Consider the following 23,657-nt stretch of genomic DNA (forward strand, 5'->3'; position numbering starts at 1 on the left):
ATCACTTGATCAAATGCATAGTTTCCGATTCTATAAAATGTATATGGACAAATATTCATTTTCATATAAATAGATAGATGATCGATTAACATGGATAAGTAAAGTAACTGTAAGTAAATTATAAAGTCAAAATTCGATCTTCTGGGTTGAAAGATCGATTCACTGAATCGATCCGTTACTGGAGATCGATTAAAATAATCGACTTTTTGGTCCAAAAGATCGATTCTCCGATTAATCGATCTTAGATCGCCATCCCTATTTCCCGTGGGATTTCCGGGATAAAAACTATCCTATGTCCATTCTCGGGTCTCAGGCTATCTTTGTACGAAATTTCATTAAAATCGGTTCAGTGGTTTAGGCGTGAAGAAAAAACAACCAGACAGGCAGACATACAGACAGAGTTACTAAGTTAAGATTAAAACTACTTCGCAACAATCCGCTACAAATATGTATGATGGTATATATTTTAAACCATGCAGTATGTACCACCCTCCCTCCCTTAAAGGATGCCTGCAGATGCAAAAATTAAAAATATACACCACCATACATACCACCACCAACACGTGTTTCGCTCCAAAACGGAGCATCATCAGGGTAAGTTGACTCTACGACGGTTAATCGCTAAGTGACGCTGTCAACCTTATGCATGCCTTTTATAATGGTATCCAACCCTCCCCTCCACAATGAAATGTAAACAACTGATGACAGTTGTGTGATAATAACAGTGGCGTAGCTATCGTAGGGCCCGGTGGTGCAGTGCACCAGGGCCCCGGTCCTCGGGGGTCCCTTTGCCCATAAACCTAAGCTTTGAAAAAAGCGGGTCAGCGAACTCGCCAGCTCCTGAAGCTAGGAAACCTCGACCCTGCTCACAAGATTTTTTTTTTTAATTTAATGATTTTAGGTGAACATAACATCGACAATAAGAGAACTCCCGATTTAAGACTTTCAACACATTCGCCGAACTTTCTCGATAAGCATGTGCTGTTTAATATTGTTATTTAGTAATTTAACAGAGTTTAACTGAGTAGTGAGTACGCCACTACGCACATATTGCATCAGCGATAAGCTCACGTGCTTGACGGTCGTGAGATCAATTCGAAAATTTGGCCCGTAAACTATTTATTGAAGTTTTTATTCGCTCTACTAATATCTGCTCTCATTTATATTATTCATTGAGATATTTTCAACTTTCTGGGATGCACTACAATAGTTGACGCTACGATAGGTGTGTCTCTGTTGTAATTCTCAATTCTCTACTACCAGCCTTATTTAATCGAGTATTACCGACATTCCTATTATTTCTATTCCGTACAATCATACATCTAGCATTATGGCACTATATGTTGCTAAAACTCATTATCGCTAAAAAAAAATTCCGATGATGAAACATGTGTACAAATGATACAGGCTGCAGCACAACAGCAACGGTATAATATATACTATTATACCATCTACTATCTCACAACTTGATCGAAAACGAAAAATAGAGAATGTTTTTGTAAACTCAAGTTTAAATTGACGAATGAAGACCTACGCTGTTCTGTCATTCTGTGGTTTTTTTTTTGTTGAACTTGCTGCATAATCATTACTACTTGACTCTACATTGACAAGCGCTGTACGAGTAGGACAATTTCGGTAAGTATTCCGGATTTCTAAATTCGCGATAGTTGTAAATTGGGAATTATGTAAAGAAAAAAGGAGCGAAGATGAGCTTCAAAGCGGAAACAACGCCAGGAAAGAGAAGCAAGTAAAAAAAATTGCCCAAGTTAGACGGCTTTTTTACGAAAGCACTTCCTGCTACAGTTCCTTCAGTGAATGTGTCAGTGAATAACGCGACTCGAGAAGATCAGGAATATCAGGATTCAACAACTCTCAGTCTCATCAATGCCACTGCTGAAAATGACGATGTCGACGCTTCCGTGCAACCTACAGTAGAAGAATCAGCTATTTCTACATCTTCGGAAGTTCTTGAAATTTCAAATGACTTGGGAAAGTTGCTAAACAAGAAATTGAACGATACCGAAAAACGGCTGATTCTTGACAAGGGACCATTGAAACCTCCGGGACCTTTTCCGAAGGACCCTCTCCAAGACAACAGGAGCTTTTCAGAAACGTATTACGTTTCCACGTCAAAATACGGTTCAGTTGATCGTTTTTGGATATGTTATTCAAAAATGCTGGATGCTGCCTACTGCCAACCCTGTTGGTTATTTGCTTCGCAAATAAATGCATGGTGCACGGGCATTCGGGACTGGAGGCATTTATCAGATCGAGTTAAACAACATGGTTTCTCGAAAGCACACACGGAGGCGTGTGCTGTATATGAAGCGTGGAAAAAATGTGCTACCATTGACAAAGAACTTGAAGATGACATTCGAAAAGAAGCATAATTTTGGAGACAAGTTCTCCGTAGATTGTTCGACATAATAATCACTCTTGCAAAGAGTTCTTTGGCTTTGAGAGGACATCGAGAGGATCTGAGTGAGAAAGGAAACCACGGAAATTTTCTCTCAATTGTCGAACTCGTTGCTAGATATGATCACATCTTGCGTCAAGTTTTGGATATGCCTAAAGGTAAAAAATAATTTCGTTCACTGACTGAGTTTATAATTTATGTTATCATAACCCAATGTTTTCTAATGTCCCTTATGTTTTTAGGATCAACAAGGTACCTGAGCGCAACGATTCAAAATGAAATGATCGAGTGTTTGGGCACCAAACTTGAAAATCATCTATTGGATCAGATTAGGACGTCACCGTTTTTCACCATCATTATGGATACCACGCAGGACATAACGAAAGTGGATCAACTAAGTATCGTCGTAAGATATGCAGCAATATCCAGATCGGAAAATGGACAAGCAATCGATATTGAGGTAAGAGAGGTGTTTCTCGGTTTCCACGCAGTCACTAAACACAGCGCTGCGGATTTGGTAAATCAAGTAACCACGCTGTTCTCCGAAAAAAGTCTTGATTTTAAAAAGTGTGTCGGGCAAGGTTATGATGGGGCCAGTGTAATGAGTGGTGCGTATAATGGCGTACAAAAACGAATCAAAGATATTCAGCCAAACGCAGAGTACGTACATTGCGCCAGTCATAATTTAAATTTGGTTATAAACGACGCCGTTCGAGGTTCTATCGAAATTCAGAAGTTTTTCGCAATAATGCAAGACTTGTTTAACTTCTTCGGAAACAGCATCAAGCGCTGGGACCTCTTATCGAAATTCACCGGCGAATCAGAAATAACTCTGAAAAAATTGAATCCGACAAGATGGTCCAGCAGGATTAACTCAATAACTGCAGTCAAACTTCGTTTTTTCGATATCATTAAAGCATTGTCCGAAATAACGCTGAAGAGTTCAAGTAAAGACGAACGTAGTGAAGCAGAGGTTATAAAATCAAAAATGCTGAATTTTGAGTTTGTATTCCTTTGCGAATTCATGCATAGCGTGTTAAACAGAATTAATTATGTTTCCAAAATCTTGCAAAAACGTGATATCGTTTTGGACGAGGCGAGTAAAGCTTTGGAGGAAACAACAGATAAACTAAAAAAGTACAGAAATGATTTCGAGTCATTTAATTCCAAGGCCACCGAAACCGCGAAAAAATACGATATCGATCCGACTTTTTCAGAAAAGCGACGAAGAAAAACGAAAAAGCATTTCGATGAATTGGCTTCTGATCACCGATTCCAAAACCAGGAAGAAATTTTCAGAGTAACTATTTTCAATTGTGTACTCGACATAATAATCAATCAGTTAGATGCGCGTTTTTCCGGTATGAGTGCACTTTGCAAAACGTTCGACTTTTTGATCCCAAAAAATTTGCTTAACATGAACGAAGCGATTTTACTAACGAAATGTGATCAGTTCCAGATGAAATATTCCGATATTATTGGACCCAATTTTTCTCTCCAATTTGTTAATTTATACCATCTGGTCCTTCCTCAATTGACGGAGACGTGGTCCATTCGCGAGCTTTGCAAAGAAATGATAACGAAATTTGCCGTGCTTGAATGTGACCTTACGGAAGCAATGCTACTGTTTCATACAATTCCCGTTACTTCCGCGGCAGCAGAAAGATCATTCAGTAACTGAAGATCATAAAAAAATATTTAAGAAACAGCAGTGGACAAGATCGCCTCCGAAATTTAGCGTTAATTGCGATAGAAAATAAGGCGGCATCAAACTTGGATTTGAGTGAAGTTATAGATGAATTCGCAAAAATTAAAGCGCGCAAGAGGTTGTGAACTGGACCGCAAAGTCTGTTGAAAATCGTTTTTTTTTCTTCATTGATTCCATTTGTGTAATAAATATTTTATACTGTCATGTGCGTCGTTGCTCATTAATTCCTATTTTCTTTTATCAAACACAGCGATTTTACCCGTTAGAGATGACGTATGGATTTGGCCTACTAATGATAAGTTCAATCCACTGTATCCTGTATCCCATTATTATTCCTATCTATAATTTTGAAGGGCAATAAAAGTTCAAGCTACGTGAAAAAGGGGATGGGGGCCCGATTCCTTCTCTATGCACCGGGGCCCTTGCCCACTTAGCTACGCCACTGGATAATAAGGTTATAGATTAATTATTCGCATTAAATCTGCGAATAATCATCTGTTTACTGATTGTTGGTAAAAATATTAAGTAAAGGAGAGCTGGATACATTGATTTGTTCATTCAGCAGTGTAATCCTACTGTTGTTATTGTGCTTAATAATCTCCCGTTGTTCTAATATATTAAGTCTACAGCCCTTGTCACCCGTGTGTAAAATTTCATACGTATGGTTACTTGGCACATTATGGCCCGCGTCTATTAGATGTTTAGCGAAATTTGACTTGTCTGCGTGACAACTTGTATACGCGGCTAGATGTTCGCGATAACGAATATTAAAATTTCTCCCAGTTTAACCGACGTAAACGCCATTGCAATCAGAACAAACAATTTTGTAGAAGCCTGATTGTTCATGTCTACCTCTTTTTTCAAACAATAACAACAACAACACATCAACAATCAGGCGATTATCAGTTTATTGCGCTCTTCTCTCGTAGATTTGTCATAGAAACGTACATTATTATTTTCGATCAAGAATACCTATAGATGTCGGGTCAGCGAACAAACATCGTCTATCAAAATAAGAGCTCACCTTTCACTGACTTTATACTGTCAAGTTTTTATTGATACTTTAAAAGCAGACATGAAAGCCAATTTGATTAAGGTAGCGATAGAAAAATGTGAAGAAAATGGGGTTCAGATTCGTTCTATAACTTTTGATCGTTGTAAAAATAATATTGCCACCATGAAAAACTTAGGCTATGAGATAGATAATACAGAAAATATTACAATAAACTTTCCACATCCTTGCTCAGATTATAATGTTGTGTTTCTAGATGCCTGTCATATGATAAAATTAATGAGAAACAGAGTTGAATCAAAAAAAGTATTGCACACTGTAAATATGGTCGTGCGAAATGAAATATATACTTGTCTTCTATAATCACTGTTTATTTTAACAAACTGCTTACAAATACACTGTTTATTTGAGTTATTACAGCTAATATATTTCACAAACAATGCTATCGAATCTGCCATCGAAGGAAGAAGAAAAGTCATAAACCCGGATGTCACTAATAAGACGCTTGACAAGTGTTGCCAATATAATTGTATTATACTAACACACCTCCTTACATTTCTCCCGTCGCAATTACAAAAGGCACAACTAACATTTTGCAAATGTTGAGAAAATCGAGATTAACATATTCTTTGAATTTTGTTAAAAAAACACGTTTAAAGTGTTTTTTTTTTCTGAATTGTGTAAAAGTTAAAAGTTGCGTTTATTAAGTATGCATACAACGAAAGTTATATAATATTTTCAATTTTAATGGATATACTTAATAATTAGCATATCTACTTTTAACTTAAAATAAAAATTAACATTAAAAGATCAATATTACTTTTAAGAGGCACATATAACAAAATATGCCTTTTAATTGTAAAAATTTGGGTAAAAATTTAAAATGTTACGATGAAAAGGCACTTAATCGATTGTGCCTTTTCACTTTAAGTAATTAGAATAAATACACATAGTAAATATTAGAATTAGTACGTAATATTTATATTTTATACTTTTTGATGTGTATTTTATTATGTCCCCGCAGTGGTATTGTATAATGTTATAAATTCGGCTCGAAGACCAAAAATGATAAACATACATCCGGCACGATGGCCAAAATGTTAGATTCGGCTCCGAGGCCGAAAATATTAAGATTTCCGCGGCCGTTAGAACAAATAAGGAACCGAATGTTCCTCTCTTCGATGGACAAGATGATTGTGTCCCGAAGAAGGTTAAGTGGACTGTATATACGAAAATAAGATGCAAAGTGCTATAGGGTCACGCACTCACCTGCTGCTGATGGGCGCAGCCCAAAGAGCAACACGGAGGGGAGTAGCCATACGTACGCGTTCCCCTCTGTCAAAGTACAAGTCCAAATGGTCCTATGCGTACAATAAAACTAGTTGCAACTACACCGTTCACTAGACTAAATCTAGTTGCGTGAGTGAATCGACGACATCGTAAAAAATGCCGAATTGTTCTGTTTTTTGTTGCAAAAAGAGATCTGCCACTTCAAATTTACAAAAAGATGGCGTTACCTTTGGTACCATATGTAAGTAATTTTTAATCACATTATTGCTATTTACTTATTTTAAACTAAAAATCTACAATATTATCAATCGTCTTGTTTCGGATTTATTTACCAACTAAGTCCGTGCGTCCTCATACAAAACGCGGATCGGTCGAGCGACAGATCCGAGTGTTTTTCCTAGAATTCGCTGTCACCGAGCGTCTGTGCCTTTTCACACGTACCGGTTGCCGGGTGGCCGGCGCCGGTTACCCGGTGGTGAAGTGTATGGGCATGGTACATAGCTTTCACATGTACCGGCGTAATTTATCCGGCAGGCGGTTGCCGGGTGCGCGCCGGAACCACCACTGTGCGTCCGGTCGCCGGGCATCGGTTAGCCGGCGGCCGAACTGACAGTGGTGTATGGAACACAGTGTTGCCAACTCTACGTCTTTTTACGTAGATCTACGTATTTTAAGCCTTCCACGCAAACCTACGAACTTTAGTCCCAGAATCTACGTATTTTCTATCAAAATTATTCAATTGCAAAATAACATATCCCGTTGTTAGACTGAATGGGCATTATTTTTGTTACTTTCGTAAAAAAAAGTTAATAAACGTTCCGTTTTATACTAGCGCATACTCGCCTCGCCTCGCCACTCAACTTATTATTACGCCATTCATTTTAAAAACAGTGTCAGTCATCAGTCAATTCAAAAGAACTGAGACTCATGTGACTGTGTAAAACGAAACGTCTTGGCGTCTTGTCTGCGGTGTCTGCCGTAAATAAAACGGTAAAAGTGAATCTTAACCTAAAAATATTTCGAACTAAGATATCGAAGGTGTTTTTTAGTTTAATTTCAATATTTTTCAGCTTCCTGCTCAATTTAACTGAATTAAGACTGTGTAAAACTTGGCGTCTTGCTGTAAATAAAACGGTAAAAGTAAATCTTAACCTAAAAATATTTCGAACTAAGATATCGAAGGTGTTGTTTAGTTTAATTTCAATATTTTTCAGCTTCCTGCTCAATTTAATTGAATTCTGTTATGGAAAGAAGCAGTGACAGTGAGGAAGAGCGCAATGTTACTCCCACTAAAAAAAGAAAGCTGCATTATGAACAAAAATATTCACACTTGTGGGAAAAGGACCAAAAGTATTCAGGTTGGATTAAAAAAAGCAACAAAGGAGATTACTATTTTTATTGTAATTCATGTAAGTGTGACTTGAGATGTGGTGGAGGTAAAAGAGTTTTGGAGAAGCATGCAGAATCTTTTAAACATAAGAATAATGTTAAAGGTTGGTGTGGTCTACTGGTGTGTTTTTTTATGTTTTAAATTATTTACTTACTTTTCCAATAAAGTGTAAGAAAGAACTAGGTTCTAAGTTCAGAATAATGTTAATATTCCTTTACTTTATTATTGTCATTAGTGAATGTAAGTTTATTTAATTATCAGATGTGAAGGATTATGGTTTCAGTTTCAGTATTCAGGATATTTTTTTCTACAGCTAGAGCCAGCCTGCATGATAAAAATAAGCGCAGTCCTGTTAATGCGTTTATTTTTACTTTCAGGTGCAATACTTCAACCTACTATTATTTCAATGTTGCCTGAGTCTGCATCAAAGTCATTCACAGATAAAATTAAGTCTGGAGAAATAAAGATGGCATGTTTCCTAGCAGAGCACAATCTACCATTTAGTTTAGCAGACAGTCTAAAGGATCTTGTACAATCAATTGCCCAAGATTCAAAGCTTGCATCAGAATTAACTTTTGGAAGAACAAAGGCACATGCTATTGTTACAAATGTTACTGGTAAAGTAGCTGAAAACAAATTAATTGAAATGTTACAAAAAAATAAGTTTTCACTGATAGTTCATGAGAGCACAGACAGATCATCAACTAAACATTTGGCACTTATTGTAAGGACTGCAGTTGATTTTCATGTTGAAGATAGTTTTCTATGTCTAATACCAGTTGTTGACGGTACAGCTACAGTCTTACATAATGCATGTACAAAATATTTTGAAGAAAAGAATATTCCATTCAAAGAAAATATGATTGGATTTGCAGCTGACGGAACTAATTCCATGTTTGGACAACATCATTCTTTGTCTACATTGTTTGCAAAAGATATTCCGAATCTGTTTCTAATGAAATGCATATGTCACTCTTTTCACCTTTGTGCCTCATATGCTTGCAAAAAGTTACCACGAGGTGTGGAGGACTTTGCTCGTGATGTTTACAACTATATACAAAATAGTCCAAAACGCATTGGAGACTACAAAGAGTTTCAATGTTTTGTAAATGTTAAACCATTCAAACTATTACACCCTGCCCAAACAAGGTGGCTGTCCTTGTTACAAGTTGTAAAAAAGGCTTCTAGAACAACTACCAGCATTGAAATTATATTTTCAAAGTGCTGTGTTAACTGACAGATTGCTTGCAGCTCAGTCAATCCTTGATAAATGTATGGAACCAACCACAGAAATATATTTAGAATTTTTAAATTTTGTGTTGCCATACTTCAATGATTTGAACAAAGAAATGCAATCTGAAAGCCCAAAACTCTACTTGCTATATGAAAAAATTTTTATAACCTACAAGACCATAATGGAATGTTTTTTAAAACCAGAATATTTGGAATTAACTGAACAGGAAAAAACAAGCATTCATGTCCATGACAAAGTTGCAGCATTGGAAACAAAAATATTGAATATTGATTTTGAAAAAATTGAAAACCATTTACCCCTGGAAGACATCTACTTAGGAGGCAATGTTACTGCTTTAATTTCAATGAACAAAAACAATATGCATCCAGATCAAATAAGACAGTTAAGACAAAAATGTCTTGAGTTTTACATTGAAAGTCTTATTCAAATAAAAAATTGCTTCCCTTTTGAAGATGAGCACAGACAAAGGTTGAAAAATTTAAGGTTTTTAAACCCTGACACATTGCTGGACTCAAATTTAAGACGTTCTGTACCGTCTATAGCTCATTTAGGGCAAATGTTTCCAGGTAATAATCATTAACTTCAAATATTTTATTTAAAAGTTGAGTCTGTGTCTTATTTAGTTTTCAATTAATAATTTATTTTCAGGATTATGTCCAACAAATTTGACAGAATTAGACCGGGAATGGAGAACGCTAAGAAATACTAATCTTCCATTTCAAGAGGATCAGCTAATCAAAGCAGATGAGTTTTGGCGTCATATTTCAAAAATAAGAAAAGGCGACTCGTCTCAAATGTTTCCTTTACTGGCCCAATTTGCGCAAAATTTATTAGTATTGCCACATAGCAGTGCAAATGTCGAGCGTCTGTTTTCTGCGATCAATTTGATGAAAACTAGCATAAGAAACAGACTTTCCACAGAAACGCTAACAGGCTTACTTTTCACGAAAAGTGGCTTAAAAATAAACCGCGAGCCTTCGCAGGAACACATTAAACATTTTAATAAATATATGTATAAATTTAATTTGTCTGAAAATGATAATAAAAATTGAATAATTTAAATAAATCGATGACCCTGAAAGTAGCGAACTTTTTTAAATTATCTGTAAGTGGTGGTTTCACATGTAGAATGTAGATATTGTAAAAACTAACCGGCTACTGGAATATTTATTTATTTATTATTATTTTTGTTCACGGAGATATCTCTCTAACCAGTTTTATCTATCTGCTGTCTGTCTGCAACTTTTAGGGTCTTATGAATTGTCGTTTTATTCACTTTTACCTACCCTACTGTCTTAATTTCAATCAAAAAAAAAAGTACGTAGATCTACGTATTTCTCATATGGAAATTTTACTATTTCTACGTAATTTTCTAATCTGGCCTACGCCTTTTTCAAAATCCAAGTTGGCAACACTGATGGAACACGCAACTAGCTTTCAGACGCGCCGGCCGGTCAGTCGCCCAGGTACAGTCTGCGAGAGCACGCGCGTGCGTAGTTCTGTCGCACGCTCGACGACGCTCGTAAATTACATTGCATACCTTCTTCTAAACTATAAAATGGAGATAGATATCGAACTGTTGATAACATTGGTGGAAGCGAAGCCAGTTTTATGGGACAAAACTTGCGCTGAGTACAAGGACAAAAATGAAACAAAAAAAGCTTGGCGGGAAGTTTGCGCAATACTTAAGCCCGACTTCGAAGAAATTACTGACGGTGAAAAAAACTCATTTGGTAAGTTTGCAAATCATTTAATATTACACAACTGATAGTAATTACACTTTTTTATATTTTAGATAACTGCCAACTGACTTGTCCAGGTTCGGTCATAAAATAGTCCGCTAAAATATTTCTAACATTATTTGCTGCTAACCCTCCACGTCTTACTTGTTCTCCACTTAAATCTTCTAATCCAAATATGGTCATTGTATCCTCTGGTTGATATCCATCTCTGACACGGACAAAATTGTGCAGGATTACACAAGCCTTTACAATATCAACTGCGAAGTCGGGTTCCAAATTAATGGCACGATGTAATATTCTCCACTTATTAGTGAGAATTCCAAATGTGCACTCCACATACCTCCGAGCTCTGCATAAACGATAATTATAAATTCGTTGTTTCATGGTTAAATTCGACCCACCATATGGCCGAAGCAGATGTTTGTGTATAGCGAATGCTTCGTCACCAACAAAGAAATAAGGCATATTAGGGCTCGTTGTTCCCGTGAGACAATTTTCCTTCGGTAGCTCGAGCTCACTATTTAAAATTGATGACCACAATGAACATTTCTTGAAAATGTGAGAGTCACAGTCTTTTCCGTAGCTACCAATATCAACATATGTAAAGCAGTACTCCGAATCTGCTACAGCCATTAATACTACTGAAGCATAGCCTTTATAATTGTGGTACATCGACCCTAGAGGATTGATAATTCGAATGTGCTTCCCGTCAACTGCACCTAAGCAGTGTGGAAAGTTGGCCCTTTGTTCAAATTTTAACGATTCCCACATTTCTTTTCCAGGTATAAGCATACATTCAAATTTCATAATAGACCACATAGCTTGGCACACTTCTTTTACTATAACGCTTATAGTTGAGATGCCAAGTCTGTACTCGAAGCTCATATCTGTAAAAGTATGACCACTTGCTAGGTATCTGAAACAATATAGGTAATTAAAATTATTTTAATTATTTTTATTATTACAGGTAAAGAAGTGATAAAACGTTGGGGAAACGTTCGTGATTCATTTAAAAAGTCTTGTAAAAAACAAAAGGACGTTACCAAATCAGGTGCTGGTGCTTCAAAAGTAAAAAAATATGTTTTCAATGATCAGCTACAATTTCTCAACAAAGTTTTTAAGGAACGTCCCACTACTGATAGTTTGACACAGGAAACAGAAGATCCTCAAACAATGGAAGGAAATACACCAGAGATTGATAAGAAAAAAGAACAATTGGAAAAAATTAAAAAACCTAATAAAGAACTAGGATCTCGAAAACGGCACGCAAAGATGGATCCAATAGAATTGAAAATGTTGAAAAAAATGGAAGAAGAACCAGATAGACATTTGTGTTTTTTCAAAGGAATAATTCCATCCCTAAACACTTTTACGGACGATGAAGTTATACAATTCCAGTTGGGAGTAATGGAATTAATAACGAAAATTAAAAAGCAGAGATGCTCGGTACAGTACCACAGAATAAACCACCCTGATACGACTCATTCGCAAACAATACATCAAACATTTCGCCCCCAGTTGCCTGTTTCATTTCAAAATATACCTCCACAATCTCAGTTTTCACACCAAACTTTTGTTCCACCATCAACACTACCGTACCAAACTGTACCACTAAATGTACCATCACCAATACAATCAACTGTACCATCACCACAATTGCCTCCTACTTCTCCAACGACTTCTACTGCCCAGTTTTATCGTGTTTACGGCGAAGAATTATCAAATACTCCATCTCCATATTCAATAAATTCTTCTACAATGGATTCCATTGATTTTGCGGATGAAAATATGTTGTAACAATTTAATTATTTTTTCAATAAACATAAAAAATTAATTGATTTTTATTTTACTTACCGAATTGTAACAGCTAGCATCTCGACAGGCTGAATGCAGTTTCTCATTTTTGTATCCTGACGTTGCAAAGAGTTTTTCAAACGGTTATGTAATTCATCAAAAGAAGTTATAGACATTCTAAAGTACTTGAAAAACCTGTCTTCATGTGCTCGTAGATCTGGGAATAATGTATAGAATGCACCTAATGCTTCTCTTTTCATATTAATTGGATGAACCCAATAATTTCTTGATTTTTCTTTCCGGCGTAGATATTTTCGTCTTCGATATAAAAGCCACATTGCAATTATTTGTTCACGGTCCATCTTTGAAACTATAGAACGAGACTGTACTCTTGTCGGCTCTCTAGCCGATACTGCTGGCATCAACCGGCACATGTGAAAGCTTATTTGACACCGGGTATCCGGCGCCGGCTGCCCGGCAACCGGTACGTGTGAAAAGGCACTTAGTGTTGCTGCCGGTTTGTTTGTAGATAGTTATCGATGAAAATGTCAAATCAGAGAAATTTGAGATTAGGTTTTCTGATTTAAATAAAAATTACTGAGTGTGAACGTCAACTATAATGTGTTTTTATTTATTTTTGCAGGTTTCCTTAAGATCCAAATTTAAGAGATATATGGAAGACATTTTCTAATAACAGACCAACCTGGATTCCCACAAGAAATAGTGTCATTTGCTCAAATCATTTTAAGACCTCTGACTTTCAAGTGTTGGCGAACAATAGAAGGAGATTAATCGATGGCGCCAAACCAACTGTAACGCAGAACTGTATTTGTTCCGTAAGTTTGTTTTGTTTTTTTTTTTATTCATGGGCAAGGTAAACAAACGTACATTCCACATGATGTTACCTCGTTGACTTTAGTCATAGTGATGAAATGAAGCGTAAATTTTTAAACTTGTAAAATTAAAGATATTTAATGTAATTTTCCAGAATCATCAACAATCATTCAATATACCAGATGAGAGACTATCATCTTATGATTCCATTAATGACACTCGCACTATTCCTAATTCGTTGACATCACCGTGTAGATCATTAACTCCTCAAAATGTGAGTTGTTTTTAAATCGTTTATTGTAGAATCGCATATTGATAAAATAGTCATTTCTTCTATTTTACTGTTGAGGTTAAGTAAATTATGTAAAAATATGATAAGAGATAATTATTTATTTCTTTTCAGGCTCAGTCAAAGGATACATCTGAAAAATCTGCTTCGATTCCTACTACTGCACTTACACCAAGAAAAAGAAAAATGCAGCAACAATTAGATAATCAGAAAAAAAAATAAAAGACTACAAGCTAAAAAAAAGTTGCTGGGCTAGCAGAAATTCTTCAGAGTCTGGATGAAAAAGCTTTGATAGATAAAGAGGAAAGGATGGTCCTGGAAAAAATTGGCATTGAAGAAGCAGAGCTTATAAAGCGTCAACTAAAGAAGAGTAAAAGTGGGAAGCTCTCACGAGCTAAGTATTCACCAGAACTGAAATGTTTTGCTCTAACTCTCAACTTTTATTCCCCCAAAGCTTACAAATATGTTCGTAAAACGTTTGGGACGTGTTTACCTGCTCCACGTACTTTAACAAAATGGTATAGTAATATTGATGGACGGCCCGGTTTTACCAAAGAAGCCTTGGCGGCTTTAAAATATAAAGCCGATGCCAATCCACATAGTAAAATTTACTGTACTTTGGTTTTCGATGAAATGAAAATAAAGACAGAATCACATGACAATCCAAGTGGTGACAGACGATTCGGGTATATTGATTATGGTTTCGATTTAATAACTGATAATACAGATGAAGCTACAGATGTCCTAGTATTTCTATTAGTAGGCATTAATACTCCATGGAAAGTCCCAATCGGATATTTTTTAGTGAAAGGTACAAGTGCTAAGTTAAAAGCTCAGCTTGTAACTAAAGCTTTTGAATTAGTACATGAAACTGGAATAGAAATAAAAGCGTTAACGTGTGACGGCGCGAAGGCAAATTTAGCGATGGCTACGAAACTGGGTTGCTGCTTACTTGCAAATAAATTGCAAACTACCATATTAGATCCTACAACGGGGCAACGAGTTTACTTTTTTTTAGATGCAAGTCACATGTTAAAATTAATTCGAAACACTTTTTGTGACTACAAATGTTTTTACGATGATAATGAAAATAAAATTCAATGGTTATTTGTGGAAGCATTACATAAAATACAGAAAGAAGAATTATTTTACATGGCTAACAAGTTAAAAGCAAATCACATTTATTATAAAACCAAGATAATGAATGTTCGCCTTGCAGCACAATTGTTCAGCGCAAGTGTTGCTGATGCACTTTTGTTTTGTGAAAAAGAATTAGATTTGTCGGAATTTAATGGATCAACTGCAACTACGAAATTTATTTCACTGATAAACGACGTTTTTGATATATTGGATTCCCGGTCACGTCAAATTGGTTATAAAAGAGCATTAAACTATGAAAACTTTGAGAAAGCTTTTCGAAAAATGGATGAAGCTCAAAAGCTTTTGTTGAGCTTATCAGCCTATGTAAAAAACGCAACGGGGAGTCACATAAAATTAAATTAGTAGATTCTCCTCGATACACGGGTTTCTTGGGATTTTTGATCTGCATTGAGAGTACCAAATCTATCTTTCAAGATTTAATACAAAACCAACAAAATGGCCTCAAATATATGCCACTACATAGGATAAGCCAAGATCACATCGAACTATTTTTTTCCATAGTAAGGAGTCATGGTGGTTATCGCGATAATCCCTCAAGCTCCCAGTTTGAAGCAATTTATAAAAAAAATCTTGTTAATACAGAATTAACACAAACGGGAAACGGAACGAACTGCATTCCATTGGAAAAAATTACGATACTGAATTGCACATCTGCATTAGAAAAAATTAATGCTTCAACCGTACGACAATACAATAGCAATGACGCCACTGAGGAAGTCAATTTTAACAATTTTACTGACGATTTGATTGATGAGATTGAAGCTCTGACTTTTTTATCCCCTTTTGCGGAAAAAGTTGTGGAGTATATAGCGGGATATGTTATTTTCTCAACAAAAAAAAAAAATCAAATGCAATACGTGCATCAAAGGTTTGCTTGGGCCAATTGATGAAAAAAGTTTAATTCAACAGAAAAGCAAAGGAAAGTTACTGTATGCCTCAAAAGAGGTAATACTTTTATGCCGGATTTGTGAGAAAGAAATAAGAAGACATTTAAGTGACGACAATAAACCTACACGATCTTGTACCACACATCGCACGCTTAGTATTACAGTGACTTAACTCAAAATTTACCTAAAATGAGTTAAATGCACTGGCATGTCTATACCAACGCCATCTATGAAATGACTCTAAGAAACTCTTTATTAAGTAGTGTTTTCCCGCTCTTACAACATTGTTGTCTCTTTCATATTCGTGAGACTTAGGACGTTGATTGGTATAATACAGACTCATTCAGTGTTCGTTCGACCGTTACAGTAAGAACAGTTTTTGTGTTAAGTGAAAAAGAGACCTATTAGTGTTTAAGACCTTTTTATACTGAAATGAAGGTAAGTTTAATGCACATTTTTTGTATTATTTTGACACTTTACGCAATGAGGCTTTTTAATACTAAAACTTCGTAATATTTAACCGGCCTTTTAAGTGTTAGGTCTATTTAAAACTAAAAAAAGGTAACAGTTCATGAACACATTAATGTTTATGTCAGCTTAATAGTAAAAATGTTGTCAATATTATTTATACAACGGTCATAGTTTAATGTTAAGTCTGTTTAATACTAATACTGATAACCTGCTCATGATCACATTAAGTAATGGGTCTGTGCATTATTAAAAATAATGCATATTTTTGCACTCAAAATTTACAATGTGGTCGTATTTAGTAATATGTCTTATTAAAATTAAAATAGTAGAGAAAAACTCTTTTACTTTTGGACTTATTTTCATCCTTTAATTTTAGAATAGCTTCTTCGCGATCAAGAAAGATTCTTAATTTAATTAATAATGAAGATAATGGCGGTTCTCCTCATGAAGAACACAACCAGGTAAAGACGTAATCATTAAATTGAAGGTACTTTATCTGTAGTTTCCTGGCGTTTTTACTTACTTGTTACTTTTTGTTTGCAGGCTAGTACTATATATGATGAACTGGAACAACCTCACGAATTAATTTCAGCTCAAAGTATTGATGTTCAGGTAACTATATTATCATAACATAGGTATTTTTGCATTTATTTTATTATTGACTGTAATTTTAATGCATTTATTTTTGTGTTTACCTACTTGCAGATGTTACATAGTGTTAGAAATAAACTAGAAAATTGTCAATATTTAGATGCACTAGAGTATTTTAAAGATACTGAAAACAATGATGATAGTCCTCTTCTAAAACCGGATGACCAGGTATTGTAATCATTAAATTGAAAGTATTTAATCTGCAGTTTCCTGTTAATTATATTATAATGTTGTTAGATTATTAGGCATCTCTATTTGCTTGGTCTTAAACTTAATGATAATGGTCTTTTATGTTATGTTTTAGGTAAAGATTTCGCTTGAAGTTGAAAAAGGACCAGAAAATGCTAAAGATCGCGTAAGAATACCTAAAAATTATTGCATTTCGCCCATCAATCCTGAAGAAAGTGATGCAGATTTAAGTGATGGTGATCCAACTTTTATTGTACAAGAAGATAAAAGGGTTAATAATATGGTATTTTCACCAAGCCGCCGTTCTAGTTCTAGTAGTAGTAGCTCTTCTTCAACTTCTAGGTCAAGTTCTTCGTCATCTGATAGTTCTAGTGATGAATCTGTGTTAGAAAATAATGATAATAATAAAGAAAATGCAACACCTGATTCATCAAGAACTCCTCAACAAGAACAGGAATCGACTTCAGCAGCGGTAACGGTTTCTGATGGAATGGTTATTGTAGTAAGAGGTAGGAAGCGTACTAGACAACCGGAAAATTGGAAACAGATTAAAGCTAAAAAGTTAAGAAATTTGGGAAAAACTTATATTAATAGTAAAAATGCAATAATTGCAGCACGTCATCTTAAACCACCATGTAACGATAAGTGCAGATTGCAGTGTCCTACTAAAATTGATTCTGTACAAAGGCAAAGTATTTTTGATACATATAGGGAAATTGGAAACATACATAATCAACGATCTTTTATTTTGTCATGCTTAACCAATATTACACCTAAATATAAATATACTAATGCTTTGGCTCCTAGACGTTGTAACAAAGCTTTTAATTTTATTGTTGATGGTAGGCCAATTCGAGTTTGTAAAACTTTTTTTCTTAATACCTTGGATATTTCTGATCGTATGATTCGTACAATTAAAAGTAAGACCGATGAACATGGGATTTTGAAGGCTGATTTTAGAGGTATGACTGCTAGCCATGTCTCTGATGAAGCATTAATTTCTGACATCAAAGAATTTATCAATTCTATTCCAAGAACAGACTCTCACTACACACGTGAAACATCGGCCCGTGAATTCATAGATGGTGGTAAAACAATAGTCGAACTCTTTAAAGATTTTGAAGACATACAAAAACAAAAAAAATAAACCTGCTGGTAGATATTGCACATTTTATAAAGTTTTCACAACAAACTTTAATATTTCATTCTTTCGTCCACGTAAAGATCTGTGTGATCTATGTTTACAATTCCAAAATTCATCAGCTCAAGAAAAACTTGTAATTAAGGAAAAATATGATATGCATTTAACAGAAAAGACCCTCAGCCGACAAGAAAAATACAATGATCGATGTAAAATTGACGAAAATAACAAAGTAATTCTATTTGATCTTGAAGCAGTTCTTCAAACACCTAGAGCCCCTAGAGGGGACACCTCTGCTTTTTATTATAAAAGTAAACTCAATAGCTATAACTTCACTATTGCTTCTTTGAACAAAAAAGTAGAAGGTAAAATTCAGGATTCGTACAACAACGTGCAGTGTTATTTTTGGAACGAAACAGACGCTAAAAGAGGGGCCAATGAAATAGGATCCTGCTTATTAAATTATTTTGAAAAAGTTTGTTGTGAATCCAGAGCTACTACAGAAGAAGGTATTGATCTAATATTGTATTCGGATAATTGTGGAGGACAAAATAAAAACAAATTCATAGTTACGGTATATCTATATGCAGTGACACATTTAAATATAAATTCAATTACTCATAAATATTTAATCAAAGGCCATACACAAAATGAAGCCGACAATATACATAGCTTAATAGAGAAAGAAATTAAAAAGAATTTAAGATCAGGACCAATATATTCTCCACATCAATACATTTCTATAATAAAATATTCACGAAAATCAGGTTGCAAATTTGTAGTTAATGAATGTACTTTTAGTGATTTTTATGATTTTAAAAATTTACAAGAAGGTTGGGGATATAATTTTAATAAAACCAAAGATGGAAATAATGTTGTATGGAATGATATAAAAATGATTAAAGTAACAAAGAATAACCCATTTTCTTTTTTTATTAAACAATCATACAACCAGCAGGATTTTTCTGAAGTATGTGTTCGAAATAGACGAACTAAATGTTACCTTTAGAGCAATTAACATTAGTTAAGGCTTATACAGGCAAACAAATGCTTAGCGAAAACAAAAAAAAGATTTGCGCGAGTTAATTGCAAAACAATTAATACCAAATTTTTATTCTGATTTTTATAATTCTATACTATAATTAGATGTTAAATAATGGTGTTTGATGGCTAGTGGGGTACCTTTACAAACTAATTATGTATAGTTAAGATAGAGGTGCTACTTTTAGATACTTTTTGCTACTTGTTTACTAAGATTATGATAAGAACACAATGACTGATTAATAATTTCTTTAGAAGTTCTATTTTTTGTTGTCATTCATATTTTATACTAGTTACTTTGATAAACCTCTAGTTCCCATACTTTAGAAATTTTCTTTATTTTTGAGTTCCTCTTAATTATTAAATATTATACTAAGTATGCTATGATTAAGATTGGTTGAGGTGCAAATTTTGTAACCTGTCTTGTACCTGTCTATTAATATTTCATAAGAAATACGGCTCATTGATAATTTCATTAAGAAGTTTATTTTTATTTTGTTATTTTATACTTTCATAAACTTTTAGTTACCATAAAACTTTCTCTATGATAACTATAGGTTCATGATACCTTATTGTTTCATTTTTAATTTGTTTTAATAAATGTGTTATTACTTAATTAAGAATATTGTGAGACTGTGTGAGAAAAAATACAATAGAACATTATTGTACCCGCCTAGTTTGTTTAGATTATTACAAATTTTGTTCCTAAATGTTGATTTTACTTTTCATTAAAAAGACTTAACTCAAAAATATATTTTTTATTTCATTATAAATGGACATAAATCTGAAATGTACAGCCTAATAGTATTGTGTTTATAGTATTAGAGTGACTTAGAATCATTAAAAAAAGACCGAACTCAAAAACATCATAATCATTTTAGTGGTAAATAGACGTAAACCTAAGATGTACATACAGTCTAGTCGTATATATTTTTACTATTAGAAAGACTAAAAATAAAATAGGTCTATGTACTTTTTGGACAACTCATCATTACTTAATATTAAAAAGACCTAAAACTACAAAACTAAATTTAACAACCTGTAATATTCAAAATATATAACATATAAAGAAAAAAATTACTTCACCTAAAACTTTGATGCTTAAACTATCACAAAAATTAAACTTAAATCGTACAATTAAGATAATGTGACATTTATAGCAAATTAAACAGTGAAAGTCGTAATTGCAAACAGTTTTATGCGATTTGCCAAAAAAGTGGTTTTTTGAATTAAGTCACTGTAATACTAAGCGTGCGACATGAAGTTGTGACACGTTCCTTAAAACAATTTATTGGCAAAGACTTGTTTCCCTCAATCAGTTACCATTCACACGAAAACGATTTTACAAATCATAACTTGGAATTAGCAAGACTAATAATGCAAAAATATGCTGATACAAGAATTTCTTTCTTAATGAAAAAAACAAACCCCCAAAAATGTATTCGTCATATTTATAGAAAATTAATCCATTTTAAAAACCAGTGATAGTTCCGTATCAGTATCTTATCACTGATTATTAACAAGGATTAGTTTTAAAATATAAATAATAACGGGCACTACATGGTCCCGATGTAGACTTTTTAGCGTCCGGATCCTGGTTCTGGTGGTCCAGGACTATTGTTGCCAATAAGCCTGACATAGTGGTGATAGATCGATCGGAGCGTCACGCTATAATTGTTGATATAACGGTCCCGCATGACGAGAACCTCGTGAAAGCAGAAAAAGATAAACAGTTCAAGTATCTTGATCTGGCTCGCGAGGTTGTTGACATGTGGGACGTGAATACAGCAGTTGTTGTGCCGATAGTCGTGTCCGCCAATGGCTTAATTGCCAAGAGCCTCGACCAACACCTGAGGAGGCGCTCGCTAGGCAGCTGGATCAAGCGCCTGATTCAGAAGGCAGTACTTCTGGACACGGCGCGTATTGTTAGGAGGTTCCTCTCTCAAGAACCCTGACCACCGGTAGCCCGGACCCTGTTCCCGATGCTGGTGGACTGCTATTTTTTAGATTTTTAAATGTTTTTTTTATGTTTTTGTAAAAATATTTAAAAATGTATAAAATAAGTGTAAAAATGAATAAAGGATAAAAAATAATAATATCTCACCTTCTTGCTAAATGTTAAGCTTATATGTTATTTGATTATTGTAGTACATAATAAATAAAGTCAATAATAATATCTGCCTTTTTTTTTAGCCTAGTGAAATCATCAAATGTGTCCTCTCACCCAGGGCAGGGGCAAGAGGAACTGTCAGACTTGTACTGACTAAAATCCAGGGTGTCCTTCAATAGCCCTTTACGTTCCGAGGTCACGGTATCTCGTTAATCCCGCGACCTCGGCAGGCTTTGGCCCTCTTAGGGGGGCCCCGCCAGTTTGCTGACAGCTCTTTGAGGGACATCCGTTGCCGTGGGCGTCTACCACTGCGGCTGGGTTGCGAGGTTGAGGCTCTTGTCCTCTCCCTCGCGCCTCCCGCCTCCTCCTTCGCTAGCATCACTGCTTCGCAGAAGGAGGCGACCGCTTCCCATTCCGTCTCGCCCCGCAGCATGGCCTCGACCAATGCCGGGCGTGAGAGATCGCCGCCTGTTGCCTGCGTGAGGACACGGCGGTGCTCTGCCCAAGCGGGGCAGACCTGCACCATATGCTCCGCCATGTCCTCCGGACGATCCTCGAAGTATAATATCTGCCTTTGAATAACTTTTTAAAGCTAATTTCCCTAACCGAGTTCTTGAATTTTATCGATAATGCGTATCGACAGTTGTTACAACTATGGGTGTAAGGACTTGTTAGTGTAGTTGCGTCATATTATTATACTATTATGACACGGATTGTTTAAATGTTTGTGTGAAATTGTTAGTGTATTTTTTAATTGTCATAGTGTGAGTTTCGTAGTGACATAGAATGTTTTAGTGTGAGAATTTGAGAATGTGTGATTTCCCCCCGCAAAAAATGACAGACAGTTTTGTATCGTTAAAAAACGCAATGGCTACTCCCCTCCGGTCCGCCGGTGGCCTGTTTTGCTCTATGGCGCAGCCTCTTGTACTAGGTATAAGGCACCTTCAACTCAACCTAAGCTCGAGCTAGCTAGTCTTACCTCGGAATGGTCTACCGGTTACCTCTACCTTCTTCCTCTTCTCACGTGGCGTCGATCTACGAATAGTGGCTTCTACTTCGGAGTATAACTAAAACGACAAATATGCGCGAGCGCGACCGACGACTCCGAAGCTTCTCGAACAAGTTAATCCCGGTGGTGGCATACACCACCGCGAACGACACGACGACAACGCTTATGCTTTTAATCCTACAGATTAAAATTAATACCAACGACAGATAATTAATCCGTAGAACCATAGACAAAACTGAACTTATAATATATAATATGCTGATAATGTATAATCGTTAAAAATAAATAATAGGGGTAAATAGCAAGGGCATAACTGCCAGTTGTGACTTTTCTTTCTAAATTAATTACTTAAGTGTTGGTAGAAAAAAATAAGCACAATTGCCACATAAGCCGGTTATGCCTGTTCAATTAAATATATTAAAAATGAAAAGGCGAAATAAGTCATATCTCACTATATGCCCTTTTATTGTAATAAAACTTAAAAAATAGTGCAGTTGTGCCCTTTAAGCTTATGCTATCTGCGTAAATTTTGTAGCTAAAAATCCACAAAACTTCCGAATATAAATATAACTCAATTTACCAAAAAATGTAAGTTGTTCCTTTTTTTGGCAACACGGCAGTATATTTGAAACATGACATGACTGTTTAAATATCCGTTATTTATTTTGCATTATTCCACAAAACAGGGCAAATCAGTTCTTTTTACAAAACTTTTTCAATACAGGGATAAAATCAAGGAAGCGAAATATGCGATAAACAACTTTTATTCATTCTCGGTCACTCGTCAGTTCATTTATCAAATTATCATTAGCCGTGCTTCGCGGTACTTCCCTTTGAAGTTACTTACTATTCACTTGCTTGTGAGCGACGGTGCAACGAAAGAGGCCGAGAAATCGACATGTAAGTATTAATAAATGTTTTGAAGTAAACAATCGCTTTAAATATTTGTTTACCACATTTTACTTATTTGGAAAAGCTTGTTTTTAGGAACGAATTAGCAAATTGGTTTCGTTGTGTCCGCGACTTTTTCAGCGAATGCTGCGGTGATGCCAATGGCGTCATGGAAGAGCCGTAAGTAATAAACTTTATGTAACACCATATTTATTAATCTGTGGTAACACTCACAACTTAACAAAGGTCCTTAGAAAGCTTAGTCTATTTTTTTAATAATTTGACGGCGCATCCCTAGCGCCATCTATTAAGCTGTGACGAAACAAGATTGTCAGCTGGCAGTCTAGCGGAGCGTCTTGTCGATGGAGCGCCGCCA

General features: G+C 35.3%; 5 protein-coding genes and 3 long non-coding RNA genes across 9 annotated transcripts; 7 read left to right on the top strand and 1 right to left on the bottom strand.

The window, feature by feature from the left end:
• Window positions 1-799: 799 nt before the first annotated feature.
• LOC140753040 (zinc finger MYM-type protein 1-like) lies at window positions 800-5,407 on the top strand. Its single transcript, XM_073087397.1, has 3 exons — window positions 800-2,574; window positions 2,659-3,716; window positions 5,393-5,407. Exons 1-3 carry the CDS (start codon window positions 2,565-2,567, stop codon window positions 5,405-5,407), a joined length of 1,083 nt encoding a protein of 360 aa, XP_072943498.1. The 5' UTR covers window positions 800-2,564.
• Window positions 5,408-6,140: 733 nt separating this feature from the next.
• Window positions 6,141-15,012, top strand: LOC140753162 (uncharacterized). The gene is made up of 3 exons (XR_012103544.1): window positions 6,141-6,667; window positions 13,251-13,443; window positions 13,596-15,012. It is a non-coding gene; the product is annotated as an uncharacterized LOC140753162 (long non-coding RNA).
• On the top strand, window positions 7,060-8,502 carry LOC140753160 (uncharacterized). Its single transcript, XR_012103542.1, has 3 exons — window positions 7,060-7,560; window positions 7,641-7,835; window positions 8,194-8,502. It is a non-coding gene; the product is annotated as an uncharacterized LOC140753160 (long non-coding RNA).
• LOC140753161 (uncharacterized) lies at window positions 9,013-10,331 on the top strand. Its single transcript, XR_012103543.1, has 2 exons — window positions 9,013-9,637; window positions 9,720-10,331. It is a non-coding gene; the product is annotated as an uncharacterized LOC140753161 (long non-coding RNA).
• Window positions 10,630-12,673, top strand: LOC140753159 (uncharacterized). Its single transcript, XM_073087584.1, has 2 exons — window positions 10,630-10,804; window positions 11,781-12,673. The coding sequence occupies exons 1-2, from the start codon at window positions 10,630-10,632 to the stop codon at window positions 12,608-12,610; spliced, it is 1,005 nt and encodes a 334-aa protein (XP_072943685.1). The 3' UTR covers window positions 12,611-12,673.
• LOC140753157 (uncharacterized) lies at window positions 10,780-13,041 on the bottom strand. Its single transcript, XM_073087580.1, has 2 exons — window positions 12,668-13,041; window positions 10,780-11,729 (listed from the first exon to the last, which is right to left on the bottom strand). Exons 1-2 carry the CDS (start codon window positions 13,039-13,041, stop codon window positions 10,856-10,858), a joined length of 1,248 nt encoding a protein of 415 aa, XP_072943681.1. The 3' UTR covers window positions 10,780-10,855.
• Window positions 15,013-15,247: 235 nt separating the features above from the next.
• On the top strand, window positions 15,248-18,370 carry LOC140753158 (uncharacterized). 2 transcript variants are annotated; one of them, XM_073087582.1, is made up of 5 exons: window positions 15,248-16,216; window positions 16,626-16,710; window positions 16,793-16,861; window positions 16,955-17,068; window positions 17,205-18,370. In XM_073087582.1, exons 4-5 carry the CDS (start codon window positions 16,955-16,957, stop codon window positions 18,234-18,236), a joined length of 1,146 nt encoding a protein of 381 aa, XP_072943683.1. In that variant the 5' UTR covers window positions 15,248-16,216; window positions 16,626-16,710; window positions 16,793-16,861; the 3' UTR covers window positions 18,237-18,370. The 2 variants fall into 2 exon arrangements, with proteins under 2 accessions (XP_072943683.1, XP_072943684.1); XM_073087583.1 differs by lacking the exon at window positions 15,248-16,216 and having other exon boundaries at window positions 16,611-16,710.
• Window positions 18,371-18,387: 17 nt separating this feature from the next.
• On the top strand, window positions 18,388-21,226 carry LOC140753041 (uncharacterized). Its single transcript, XM_073087398.1, has 2 exons — window positions 18,388-18,439; window positions 20,847-21,226. The coding sequence occupies exons 1-2, from the start codon at window positions 18,388-18,390 to the stop codon at window positions 21,224-21,226; spliced, it is 432 nt and encodes a 143-aa protein (XP_072943499.1).
• Window positions 21,227-23,657: the final 2,431 nt, after the last annotated feature.

The sequence above is a fragment of the Epargyreus clarus genome, unplaced genomic scaffold (assembly GCF_041222505.1).
Source record: "Epargyreus clarus isolate Ecla_fem2 unplaced genomic scaffold, WU_Ecla_fem_2.2 ptg000026l, whole genome shotgun sequence".
NCBI lineage: Eukaryota > Metazoa > Arthropoda > Insecta > Lepidoptera > Hesperiidae > Epargyreus > Epargyreus clarus.

Excerpts from the sequence above, each read along its gene's own strand:
- LOC140753159 (XM_073087584.1), top strand. The coding sequence starts at position 10,630 with ATGGAGATAGATATCGAACTGTTGATAACATTGGTGGAAGCGAAGCCA. Across the intron at positions 10,805-11,780 it reads CGGTGAAAAAAACTCATTTG|GTAAAGAAGTGATAAAACGT; the intron begins GTAAGTTTGCAA and ends TTATTATTACAG.
- LOC140753157 (XM_073087580.1), bottom strand. The coding sequence starts at position 13,041 with ATGTGCCGGTTGATGCCAGCAGTATCGGCTAGAGAGCCGACAAGAGTA. Across the intron at positions 11,730-12,667 it reads ATGCTAGCTGTTACAATTCG|ATACCTAGCAAGTGGTCATA; the intron begins GTAAGTAAAATA and ends ATATTGTTTCAG.
- LOC140753158 (XM_073087582.1), top strand. The coding sequence starts at position 16,955 with ATGTTACATAGTGTTAGAAATAAACTAGAAAATTGTCAATATTTAGAT. Across the intron at positions 17,069-17,204 it reads TTCTAAAACCGGATGACCAG|GTAAAGATTTCGCTTGAAGT; the intron begins GTATTGTAATCA and ends GTTATGTTTTAG.
- LOC140753041 (XM_073087398.1), top strand. The coding sequence starts at position 18,388 with ATGCATTTAACAGAAAAGACCCTCAGCCGACAAGAAAAATACAATGAT. Across the intron at positions 18,440-20,846 it reads AGAAAAATACAATGATCGAT|ACTTTTTAGCGTCCGGATCC; the intron begins GTAAAATTGACG and ends GTCCCGATGTAG.